Source organism: Lissotriton vulgaris, chromosome 9 (assembly GCF_964263255.1).
Source record: "Lissotriton vulgaris chromosome 9, aLisVul1.2, whole genome shotgun sequence".
Classification (NCBI taxonomy): domain Eukaryota; kingdom Metazoa; phylum Chordata; class Amphibia; order Caudata; family Salamandridae; genus Lissotriton; species Lissotriton vulgaris.
The window spans coordinates 622,927,872-622,940,459 of NC_141697.1; the positions used below are offsets into that span (position 1 = coordinate 622,927,872).

The 12,588-nt window shown below is 44.0% G+C and overlaps 1 protein-coding gene across 3 annotated transcripts in view; it reads left to right on the forward strand.

The window, feature by feature from the left end:
- The window catches only part of SIPA1L3 (signal induced proliferation associated 1 like 3), a 714,921-nt gene that overhangs the window by 309,279 nt on the left and 393,054 nt on the right, over positions 1–12,588 (forward strand). For all 3 annotated transcript variants that reach the window (XM_086938267.1, XM_086938268.1, XM_086938269.1), the window contains exon 8: positions 8,469–8,626. In XM_086938267.1, the coding sequence (XP_086794393.1) occupies positions 8,469–8,626 (158 nt within the window). The remainder of the gene's footprint in view (positions 1–8,468; positions 8,627–12,588) is intronic.

Sequence of the window (12,588 nt, forward strand, 5' to 3'; positions counted from 1 at the left end):
GTCTTCCAACATTTTTCTCATTCCTCACTGTCGCCTACACATGCGGCCTCTACAGGAAGCCTTAACAAATCAGTGGATCCAATCTACAGGGTCTTTCGACGACTGGATCAGGATCACTCAGGTCATGAAGAAAGCTCTGAGATGGTGGCTTCTGGGCGACAACTTAAACAAGGGTCTCCCTTTTCTTCTCCCAGTCTCTCCTCATGTGATTACCACAGACGCTTCACTGGAAGGATGGGGGGCGTTCCTGCAGGAACTGCAAGTACACGGTCAATGGTCAGTGGCAGAAAAACAACTCCACATCAATCTGCTAGAGTTGAGAGCAGTGCGCCTGGCACTTCGAGCATTTCTGCCCCGAATCAGGAACTCCCCAGTGCTTGTGAGGACGGACAACACCACCACAATGCACTACCTGAACAAGCAGGGGGGTACTCGATCCAGGACGTTGTCTCGAGAATCTCAGCAAATTTGGATCTGGCTGGTACAACACGACATTTCTCTGCGGGCAGAGTATGTCCCAGGAGTAGACAACACCCTGGCAGACTCGCTAAGCAGGCAGCGTTCACTTTGCCACGAGTGGGAGCTCGACCAGCAGACGCTCGACTCGGTGTTCTCCCGTTGGGGCAAACCTCACCTGGATCTCTTTGCGACGGAAGTGAACGCGAAATGCCAACATTACGCAAGCTGGCTTCCCCAGAAAAGGTCCCTAGGGAATGCCTTTTCGATGACATGGTGCAACGTCTTTGCTTACGCTTTTCCACCGTTTCCCCTGATCCCCAGGGTTCTCCGGAAACTGAAAGCAGAGAGTTGTACCATAATCCTGATAGCCCCAGCGTGGCCGCGCCAACACTGGTATACGGAGCTACACCTTCTATCGCTGGAACCTCCAATTCTATTCAGGACATGCCCACATCTCCTCACAATTAACCAGGGACAAGTCCAGCATCCGGATCCAACATCTCTAAAATTATCAGCTTGGCTCCTGAGTTCAGAGAGTTCCAGGATTTAGATATTCCACAGGAATGCAGGGCCGTCTTAGCCCGGGCTCGGGCTGAAAGTACTAATAAGACGTATTCCCTCAAGTGGAAAAGATTCTGTTTGTGGTGTAGAGCTCAGAATTTGCATCCATTCACTTCTACTCCAGCACAAATTCTGCCCTACTTGCTCCACTTAGCCAATTCTGGACTGGCACATGCTTCAATAAAGGTCCACCTGGCGGCCATATCCAGGTTCAGACGATCTTCGTGTGGAGCTTCATTATGGACCAACAGACTAATCAAACAGTTTCTGAAGGGATTATTCAGATCTTTCCCTCCAGTTAGAGCGCCTCCACCTACATGGCAACTAAATGTGGTTCTAGCTCAACTAATGAAACACCCGTTTGAGCCAATCCACAGAGCAGATCTAAAATATTTGTCATGGAAAACAGCTCTTTTGCTGGCGCTCACGTCAGCAAGGAGAGTGAGTGAACTGCAGGCCTTTTCTGTGCAAGACCCCTTCATCCAGTTCAAGAACGACAGGGTCATTCTACGGACTAACCCTAAGTTTATACCGAAGGTTCCGTCCTCTTTCCATCTCAACGAACCTATTGTCCTACGATCTTTCTTCCCGAATCCATCATCTGCGGCTGAAAGATCTCTTCACTCATTGGACCTCAAACGATGTCTCAAATTTTACCTTCACAGGACGGAGCAATTTCGAAAGTCCAACCAATTGTTTGTCGCATTTAGCAGACCCAGGAAAGGCTTAGCCTTAACAAAACAGAGCATTTCCAGATGGATTTCAGCGGCCATCGCCTTCTGTCACCAACAGGCGGGCCACCCTCTGCCTTCAAAAGTACGAGCACACTCCACTAGAGCGGTTTCCACCTCCATGGCGCTCTTTGCTGGGGTATCCATTGTCGACATTTGCAGGGCGGCGACATGGAAGACACCACATACGTTCACGAAGCACTACTGCTTGGACTCTGAACTTATGAAGGATGCAGCAGTGGGACAGGCTGTCTTACGTCATCTATTTCATTAGTGGTGAGCCTTCTTCCTATCATCCCACCTTCCAGGTAATTTATCGCACATTTCTTATCAGGTTGTGAGTATCATGTAAACTGTGTAACAACTTATGATAAGATTGCTATGTCTTTACGAATGTATTATGCGAAATGTGCTCATTATTGCTTGCTATTCTGATTCAGGCATGTGAATCTATGAAAGATACCCATAATACTGGATAAGAAATGCGTTACTTACCTGTAACAGCAGTTATCCAGTATTGGTATCTTTCATAGATTCACATGCAACCCACCCACCTCCCCTGGAAGGGCTCACCTTCTCCCTCTCAGTAGCACTGTGCTTACGAAAATCTGAGGGACTAGGGCTCCTTCCAGGAAGGTGAGAAGGGTGATGGTAGCTGATTGGCTCCTGGCCAAAGTTTGGTCCTTTTTACATAAGGACCTAGATAGGCTGCTAATGTGAGGCCTCTGGCCTAGTACTAAGTGTATGTCTATGTGACATTACTATTGTTATTTACCGGGGACTCCTACCCCGACGACGGGGAATGATTCAGGCATGTGAATCTATGAAAGATACCAATACTGGATAACTGCTGTTACAGGTAAGTAACGCATTTCATTTGACACAGTAACTTTGGAATCCCAGCTGGGACGATCTGGTACCTATACAGCTCAGGAAGAAATTAACAAAACTCCACATTTTTGATCTTCCCTGTTGTAGTCTGTCAGCTTGCTTGCATGTTTGTTCTTGGCTGTGCCCAGCTGAGCCTCAGGCCAGAGGGAAAGAAAATGTTATGGGGGTAATAGAGGAAAGCAAACAACCATCTGCAATTTAGGATACATTGACGAGAATAATTTCCCCCACTGTCCCCGAAGCAGGGAGTCGAAGGCAAACCAAGATTTCCTCAATTCTAGAATAGGGGAAGTGGCAAATCAATGTTTTGCTTGGGTGAAGTGGGGACAGCAAAAAAAGATTTCTCAGGGGACGATCAAACAAATGCCTCCTGGCCTTCGGTAATGTATGTGCGATAAGTACCGTTGAGTGGTCAAGACTGGGTGGGGCCAAATATATGCGCCTCCCTTGTTGCAAGATGGGGGTAGGAAAGCAAAATCCCCATGACTTTGAGCATGATGTGCTACCCTTGTTCATGTGGTGGTGTAAATAAGTACCCCCTGCCTTTGTCCAAGAAGGAGGAGAAACCCATGCATGGGCAAGATTGGTGGGAAATGCATACATACACCAGCCCTTGGGCTAGGGGTTAAGGAAATAAATATCACTTGCTCCTCTGCAAGCATGTGACAAACAAAAACTCCACCCCTTCTCAAGGCGAAGGTTTAAAAAAATATATATACCTCATCTGATTTGATCTTGGCCAATGTGGTGGTGTAAGGCTACAGCTGCGAGGGAGCAGTCACCTCTTCCAGGTCTCCTTCACCATGTAAAAGGTTAGACCAGACGTCTGGTGCAACATCCTGTTAACATTAACGGCAAAGCATTTTGTAAATAACACTTGCATCAATTAAAAAAAGGTACATACATCGTTCAGAACTAACTGAGTTCACACAAAATACTAAACTTACATTCGATTTAAGGTTGACAAGTGTGAATAGTGTTTACATCACAAAACCTCAAAACATACCACATTCATAAGTTAAGCTCCTACCTTAACTTTGTCACACCTCCAACAGTAACTAACTCCTGTTTAGTCATACACTTGTTGCTCAAATGTGAATTTACCTTGAAAAAATAAAAGACAAGAGGCGTTTGGCAAAATGGGAACAGTTGGCTTAACTAAATGCAGTGGTTGGAAGAGCAGGCAACATAATTGGGGTCTGTAGACTATCGCCAAGCACATTGGTTTCGGCCGTCCTTTTATACATTACATGAAGCGCTATAAAGTAATTTGTACATTCATTTGGAGACAGAAATCTGTGCCAAGTTATGGACCATAAATCTGGTCATTTGATAAGCGCAGATGGGTCTCAACCTTGTGTGGACACGATGTGGGTCCAGTGGGTATGTGTCCAGATGTCTGGCATGGGGAGCATGTGCTCACTGCGTGTAGTGTGCATGCATTGTTCTGATTGGCAGAGTGTTCCTAACTTAGAGTGGCATCTGACTCTAGGCTGTTTAAGGAATGCGTGCCCCTCCGGCCAAACCCGTTTTATTGAGGCCAGTCTCCTAAGACCATTGTGGTGTCACTGCCTCTCTGTGCGATCGATCTGGGTTTTCTTATTCGTGCATTTGTCAAAGGGTTATGTTTCACCCCACCTGTATTTAAATCTACTTGCCAAGACATACACTCCCTTTTTATTACAGATGTCACCCCTAATGTAGGCCCTAGTTAGCCCTAAGGGCAGGGTGCTGTGTAATTAAAAGGTAGGACATATGTTTTGCATGTCCTGATAGTGACAAACAGCCTCTATCGTTTTTTCTCTACTCCAATGCCTATTCCTCTCATTTGTTAGCATTTGGAATTCCTTAATTCATTTTTGAGCTGTTATTCCTGATCAGAGAGTAGTAGCTTTTTAATGTTTCATATGATGAGAATGGTAATGATAAATCCTCCATGCCACTTTTAGGAAGTGTCCATTTCTCTGCACTTACTGCTCTGCGTGCCTGACAGCCTCTCTCCTATTGTAATGTCTCAATAATCAAGTCCCTTGGGATGGACTTGTTGCTCAAAGTGGTTCACCTCTTGATAGCCTTAAATCTGATTGCTATAATATAGCACATATTATTAAGGTGATCAAGTGAGGGAAGGGAACAGCAGGAAAGGTGATCTGTAAACCATAACATAGGAGACAGTTGGTGCATGTATATGTGTATATTACCTGTAAAATTAAATAACCCTTGATCAACCTGTGTCTGTTGGATTAGAGACCAAGCATTCCACTATTCTCTTATTCATCCGATTAATACTGCAATATAAAAGGTTTGTCTACCTAAACTTTGTATAGTTACATTTCCTTCACCCTTCCCATAATCATAAATACCTACTAATTAAACCAAGAAGCCTCACAGGGATTGAACTATCCAGGAATCAACGGTACCCTGTTAAGAATATCGAAAAGAAAGGACATAAAATATATGTTTCAAGAGCCACAGGTTTTTTTCAAAGTAGTTGATCAAGGAATCAGCGATTATTAATTCTCATAATCGATATTCGCTTTTTGATAATTTGCAGGTTCCTTATGTATTTTTATGAGCAAATTCGACTCAGATTGAATATCAATAATATTGAAAGTAATCCATGTTCATTCCAACCAGTGGCTTGATATCCTTCTTTGTATTATTAAGTTTGTTCCACTCACTAAGTTCTGGAAAATAATGACAAAACAATTAATCAGGGCAGTTTGAATGTTCTACTCACTGAGCAGTGAAATGGTTCTTTCAGAGTTGTCACTGCAGACTCCCTGCCGTAATCAGCGTCTCAAGGGAAACGGGCTCCTGAAACAGTAAATAATTTTTATTTTTATTTTTTGATGACTGCGGAGATGAGTCGCTTAGGGAGCAAACCTTCACTATGCCTCTGTCTCACAAATTCGTAAGTAATAAACTGTGAGTGGTTCACAACACCCTTACCACCAACAAGACTTCTGAAAGCAGCAACCGCACAGCAGCTCAACTTCAGTGACCCAGCAAGAATAATCTGCATCGTGCTGAACCCAGAAGCTGCTTTTTTCATTCTGGTTCAGCCGTAATCATGGGAAATGTTGTTCTGTGTATCGTACAGGTCAATTCTGAGTTTTCCTCATATGGCACACAATTGCCTTCAAATCTCTCATCCTGCCTCCTCCCACCAAGCAACCAACTGGAATACAATTCCTGCAATGCTGATCTACCCAGGGCCAAAAAATGAGTAGCAACGAACGCCTTCCACTGGTTCACAAAACTCTTGTCACTCGCCCCTGATGTCTCCATGATGAATGTGTCACACCTATACACGTCTGGGGTGGATGATAACTACACTTTTTGCATTCCGTCTAGACAGCCACAACATAGAAAGGATATGTGTGTCTGAGTACCCATCTACATACATCTTCATTCTGATGGCCTTGCCTGGGCATAATGGAAGGGAAGGGCTAACACTTCCCTTGAATAAGCTGTATCCTGTCCCCAAACAAATGACTGATTACCCCCACAGATAGACTGGTAGACAGACTGGGTTGAAAGAGATCCTTGTGCACGTCAGAGGGCTGTTTTGAAGTCACCCCCCACATCAAAGGCACTTTCGGGTATAAGTACTGGGTCTCTTACCCCTTAAAATCAGACACTTCTGGGTCTTGAACTGAACCTCTGTCAGAAGGACTGCTGTGCTGCTTAAAGAACTCATCTTTGGACTTTAGACTTGGTAGGCCTGCTTTTCTCTTGGGTTGCCCTGCTTCTCTGACTGAAGGAGAGCTGGACTCTGCCTTCATCCCAAGTGATCTCCAAGGGCTTTTTGGCTTGCCTCATTTTGCTTAAGGCTCAGGGATATGAAAGTCTATACCCCAGCTTCTGTGCCTGTCTCACTGGAAGTGGCCCAGATACTTGCAACACGGATTTTGCTGCATTTCCTGTCTGTATGTAAAAGAACAAGCACATCGACCCACTTGCAGGAGTAAAATCGGCGCGTCGCATTGGAACCTTCGCTTTTCCTCTAGAGATCATCACTTCGGACAGCGTTTGGCTGCTGCTGCCGATTGGTGAGATCGACTCATCTCCCCGACTGCGTGTCATAAACCGTCACACCACTCATCGCCTTCACTGCTTGGAGAAAATCAATGCATCTTGTTGTTTGTGACCAGAAAAGGTACTTTGTTCACCGAGGCCTGCATGAGTCCTGTAAATGGCCGGCACTCCATCACGGTCAGCTTGAACTTTGACTTTACCCCAGTCCAGCGTGAGCTAAAGTAACCTTTTTACACTACTTGATTCTAAGCGCTTTACTGAATTCCTTTAAAATTCAATATTTCAACTTCTATACATTGGATTGTTGTCATTTTGGTTGTGTTTTGTTTATAATATAACAACATATTTTTATAAACCTGTGTGGAGTCTTTTTGTGGTCTATTCATTGTGTTACTGTGTGTGTGTATATTGCACAAATACTTTACACATTGCCTCTTTAGATGAGCCTGACTGTTCTGTAGTAAGCTACCAGAGGGTGAGCACAGGTTATCTTTTAGTGTGTATCTAGCTTACCCTGACTAGAGAGGTGGTTCCTACCTGGCCTTGGTGCATACCTCAGCCAACCAGGAATCCCATTTCTAACATTAATGTAGTAAGCTAACTTCATAATTTCATGTCGTCTTTTTTGCTATAGCCAGTATTACACCTTCATCAACCCCAACCTTCTTAAAAGTTAGTCTTTTCAGAGAATGTTTTATATATACAGATTAACCCCATCACAATGCAGCTTATCCAAGCTTACCTGTTCACCCCAAATTGTGCTTGTTTTATTATCTCATGGCCTAGAAATTGGCGAAGTTCGAGCTAGAAAACCCTTCCTTGACTTCTTGACTCCTATTTGGTCAAGCAAGGTATGCGCAAATGGGTAGTGATACCTTCACATTGCAGCCTATTCTACTAGAAGAACAACAGCATAAAAAGCATTTGTGCTAGAGACTATGTTTGAGAGTGTTTAACAGAGAATCTTCAAGAGTTTCTGTTTTAAGTCGACGGGCATGTGGCTCTGGCATAGTGAGTAAGCTTTAAAAGAGCATAATAGTGACCACAGTCCTAACATCGAATGTTGAGTTTCCTATCTAAAATTACGGAATCTCTGGATTCTACTAAGGGAGAGGAGTCGAGCATTATCACATTTTTTATTTCTAAGCAGCCTGAATCTATTACTATATTAAAAGTGTTAGTCATGTGGTGCGATTGCTTGTAATTACTCAACATGAATTGTGTAGTCAGCAGGGACTGATCTAAAGCAAATATACACCTGAGACTCAGTAATAACTGGTTTAATTAAATGAGTAAAGATGAATGGTAAAAGGAAGTCATTTCTGCATAGATATTGTGCTTTGGAGGACAGAGATATACCTGGGTTGTGACAACTTCTGGTGTCCTGGATTGACCTTCTTCGTAGCCATGTTGTATAGAATTGTGTAAAACGTGGTCTGCCCGACGATTTGTTGCTTGTTTAAAAAAAAAATATATATAGATATATATTTCTTGACCTGATGTTAGAAAGCATCAAAACGCATAACCCTTTTCTCTCCGTTACATCCAAGTTTTTGTTTAGGAAATCCTGCATTTCACTTGAAAAAACATACAGAACGTCTTTAATGTGTATTGCATTACCTATCTCACAGATTTGGTCATGTGACCTAAGTACTGTGTATCTGCAATGCCAAATGTCGTTTAAGGTAACTGAAGAGAGATTTGTGGGTCTTTCAGTGGACATTAAAAGATTTAAGGGATTTTGTAACCACTAACCTGCTTTCTTTTCCCCATTTATATTATCAGTTGCTAAGGAAACGCCACATTGGAAATGACATTGTTACCATCATCTTTCAAGAGCCCGGAGCGAAGCCCTTCACTCCTAAGAATATTCGATCCCATTTCCAGCATGTTTTCATTATTATCAGGGTCCACGATCCTTGCACTGAAAATGTTTGTTACAGGTGAGTCACAGCTCTGATGGGAATGAAAACCTTTTTGTCTTTGACAACCCAACTTAGACTGGTCTAATGTTTATGCTTAGGGTTTGGTGAAAATTATACCACAAAGTCTACATGCTTGGTAAGAGAATTCGGACTACCAATGGATTTTAAATGGGGTTTTCATTCTTTTTGTTAAGTTCTCTTGGCATATCTCCTCCTCTTTTCTTCAAGAGATAACCAACCTACTTTAAAAAAAAAAATAGGAACACCGAGCTAGTAATGGACATGTATTAATTTTTCTTATCTACCATAATATATGTGAGAAATTCAGTGATGACATTAACACAAAAGGCTCGCAATCATTGCTTAGGTGGGATAATCCTTGCCCCTATATTCTCAAATGATATTTTCTTTATGGTGGCTGAATAATGCGTATTCAGTATTCAGATCCAATGATGTGGTTACACTGATTTTAAGCTTACTCACCACCATTAACGCTATGGGTCTAATAAACTTGAAGTCATTTTTACGTCGGGCTTGACAGCACAGCTGTTGCATGACCTAATTTAAAGTGGCCTTTGTCTCCACCCATGAAAGTATTCCTCATTCACCTCATTCTGTTTAGTGAATCTTTCCACCTCCTAAAGAAGGTCTGCATTGCAATACATGAAGGGCCACTTATCTTCTCAAAAGTAGTCTGAATCGTCTTGCTTTAAATTCTTTAAGACTCAAATGCATTGTATACGGACAGAAATTAATTTTTGTATTTTCATTGAAGCTTTCTTGTTTTAAGTGTTTTTCTGTCAAAACCCAAATGCAAGCCCGAACTATTGGTTTCCCTTTTTAGGTCTCTGCTAGACAGCGCATTCACTGTCTCGAAGAGACATGTTGTGTTTTTTCTGTGGACTTCAGCACGTGCACAGGCTTCCCATTTCCTCCCTGCATCTTCTGTCTCGTATGTCCCTGGCATGCATGGTCATGTCTCTGCTTGAGTTTAGCCCTCCTCCCAGAGCATGCACCAAGTACTTGTAAACATTCACTGCTTCTGTTTTTGCGACCATTTTAGGACCTACTTTTTTCTTTCTTTTTCAGCACTTTACACACTACTCATACTTGTACCAGCTCCATCTCCTTACACCTATCTCATGCCCTTTCCTCAGATCATCCCTTCCCCCATCACTGATTTTCCCTTTGTGACTGTTTTTCGTTTCCCCCACCTCCTCTCTTCCATCATGGATTGCTCCCTCACACCTCCTGGTGCTTGACCCATCCAGAGACCACCCCTTCCCCTGTCACTGTTTTTTCCTTCTTTGCTGCTTTCTTTTTCCGCCACCCTCCTGTCTGCCTGCTCCCTCACACCTCCCAATTCCTGCTCCGCCCACAAATCACCCCCTCCCCAGTCACTGCTTTAAACCCATATTCTTCATCACAGGGCATGCCAGAGCTTTTAAAGTATCTGTGTCGTCTGCTGTAATTGCTTAGCCATATTTCTCCTGTGTGATATGATTGAAGTGCTCATGTCTCACCTTGTTGCTTTTCGTTACATAGGGTGGAACTCTATTTCTTCAACTTTCTTAATTTTTCCACATTCACCTGTGAAATGTGTCCATGCGCCGTTGTTGCTTAACTTGAATTCTCTTCAAAGGAGCCAGACTGAGTCTTAATGTCATAAATGTCTCCCTGCCCCTCAGTGACATTGGCGAAAGTAGCCCTTATAATGTGGTTGCCGATGCAATGCATTTCCTCATGTTCAGTACTGTAAACTGGCCTAACACTGTAATTCTTTCTGGGGTTTTTTTGTGTGCAGTTTTATATTGCACCAATACCACCCAAAGGTAGTGCAATGCTTTACATTAGCACCAGTTACTTTTTCTGTGCAATTCTTTTGTAGCACCAACACCACCGAAGGGATTGAAACACTTTACATTAGCACCAGTCACTTAGACAAAGACACTTTCATTTTTTTAGGCACGGGGAGATTAAGTGATTTGCCTAGAATCAAGGATGTTAAGCCAATGCCGAAACCCTGTGATAAATATATTGTTTCTACATCTTAGCTAGACAGCACATGTGCTGCTTGGCTTGACAGAAGCGTTATATCTGTGGGCTTACAGGCCGCCTTTCTCCTATCATTGGTAATCTTCAGCGTTACTCATTTTATTGTACGCCATTCGTCATGGTATGCGAGCGTCATGCATTCTTCTTGTGTTTGGCCCTCCCATAGCGCCTGGACCAAGTACAAGTCACCTTACACTGCTCTGGGTTTGCATAGCTGTTTTTTCCTTTGTTTTCAAGCACTCCATAGAAGTACTTGTGCTTTCAGGCCGTCTACCATATACACATACACACATACCACTAAAATGCATGTGCGTGTACATAAACAATTGCATTTAGTTAAAAAATGTGAAAAGACGAACAGCACTTGTTTTGTTTTATGTGCAATACAATGGTATGGAAGTGCTTGCTCCATCCTCCGTCTTGCCATCGTGGAACACAAGCCAATGTTATTGGAGTGCTTTAAGTGCTCACCAGTTACATTCTTCAATAACCCATTCTTTTTTGTCGCTGATTGTGCTTCAATTCAGGTATTGTTTTTAACCCTTTATTGTTGCTTCCTCCCACCCTCTCCCGTAATTGCTTGCCTGTCTCCCCATACCCTCCTGCTTCACTCATCCCCCCCACTACCTCCTTCATCCCCCCCACTACCTCCTTCGTCGCTGCAGGGGTTTTAAGTTTTGTTTTTTTCACGATTCGGTGGTATTGGAGCACTAACGCTATCCTCTATCTTGCAATAGTGCTAACACCAGCTAACTGTATTGGAGCGCATTAAGTTACATTATAAAATTAACTGTGGCGGCGTGGAATGAACAGGGCGGAAACTGGCTCTAGGTAGATAAGGCTTTATTTTCTTTAGAACACGCTTGTTTCTACTAGTCAGTCTTTCAGCTGTGAATTTTGCGGGGTCCGTGATGGCGGCAGGCACCCAGGTCTTCCAGGCAGCTGATGGATCAGGTCTCGAACTTCCTCGTCAGTCCAGTGAAGAAACGGCAGCCCCAAAAGAATGAAATAGAGCGAGGAAGCGGTCAATGAGGCTGTTTATCTGATAACCACTACTAAGAGGGCTGGGAGTGAGGAGACACCTGTTGCTCTCGTGCAATCTGTGCACTTTCTTTACAGTGGCGATTCAGTGGGGGGGTGCAGTTTCGGAACACAGGGAAAGGGGGTGAGGAATACGGGAAGGGTTCCGCGAGTGACCAGGAGCGGCGTTCTCAGAGTGGCGTTTTTTTACGGGCGTCCCCGCCTCCCCACCCAGCTCGAGAGACTCTCCTACCTGGAGTAGCCACGCTCTCCCGTGAGCGTGGCTCGGGGATGAGAGGAGTCGTTGGCCTCCTGGCTCTGCCTCCGTCGGCGATGACTCTCCTGCCGTATGCTGCTCTTCACTGCTCTGGGGAAGTAACACGCTGTTTCTTGACTCTGCCGCGGCTCCACTGCTCTCCTCCTCCGCGACGGTGGCGTCGCACACCTTGTGGAGTGTTTCCTGGATTATATCCAGTGGTCGTCCAGTGACGTTCTCAGGGGGCGTAGCCTCGTCACAGAAGAAAGCCCAATTAAAGATACCCTCTTCTTTTTCTCCGTATGTATCCTGATCCATGTCCCAGGACCAGTTCTACTGTTGGGGATAAAAGAGAGAGGGTGACTGAGGTAAGACAGTCCACCAGTCCTTCATGTCTTCATGTGACTCGGGTGCAGGTCTTGCTGGTCACAGACACATTCATTGTCGTACGCAGGGGGAAGCGTATGTGATTTGCCCAAAATCACAAACTGTTCAGCCAGCCCCATACACGAATTGGCAAAGCCAATAGATCTTAGCAATGCCCGAGCTAGCAGACTTGTCAATGTCTTTACCCATATTTAGCAGTACATCTGCTGTTCAGCATGGCTGAAAGTCACTGAAAAAGCACTATGAGGAGGCCAGTGCAAGC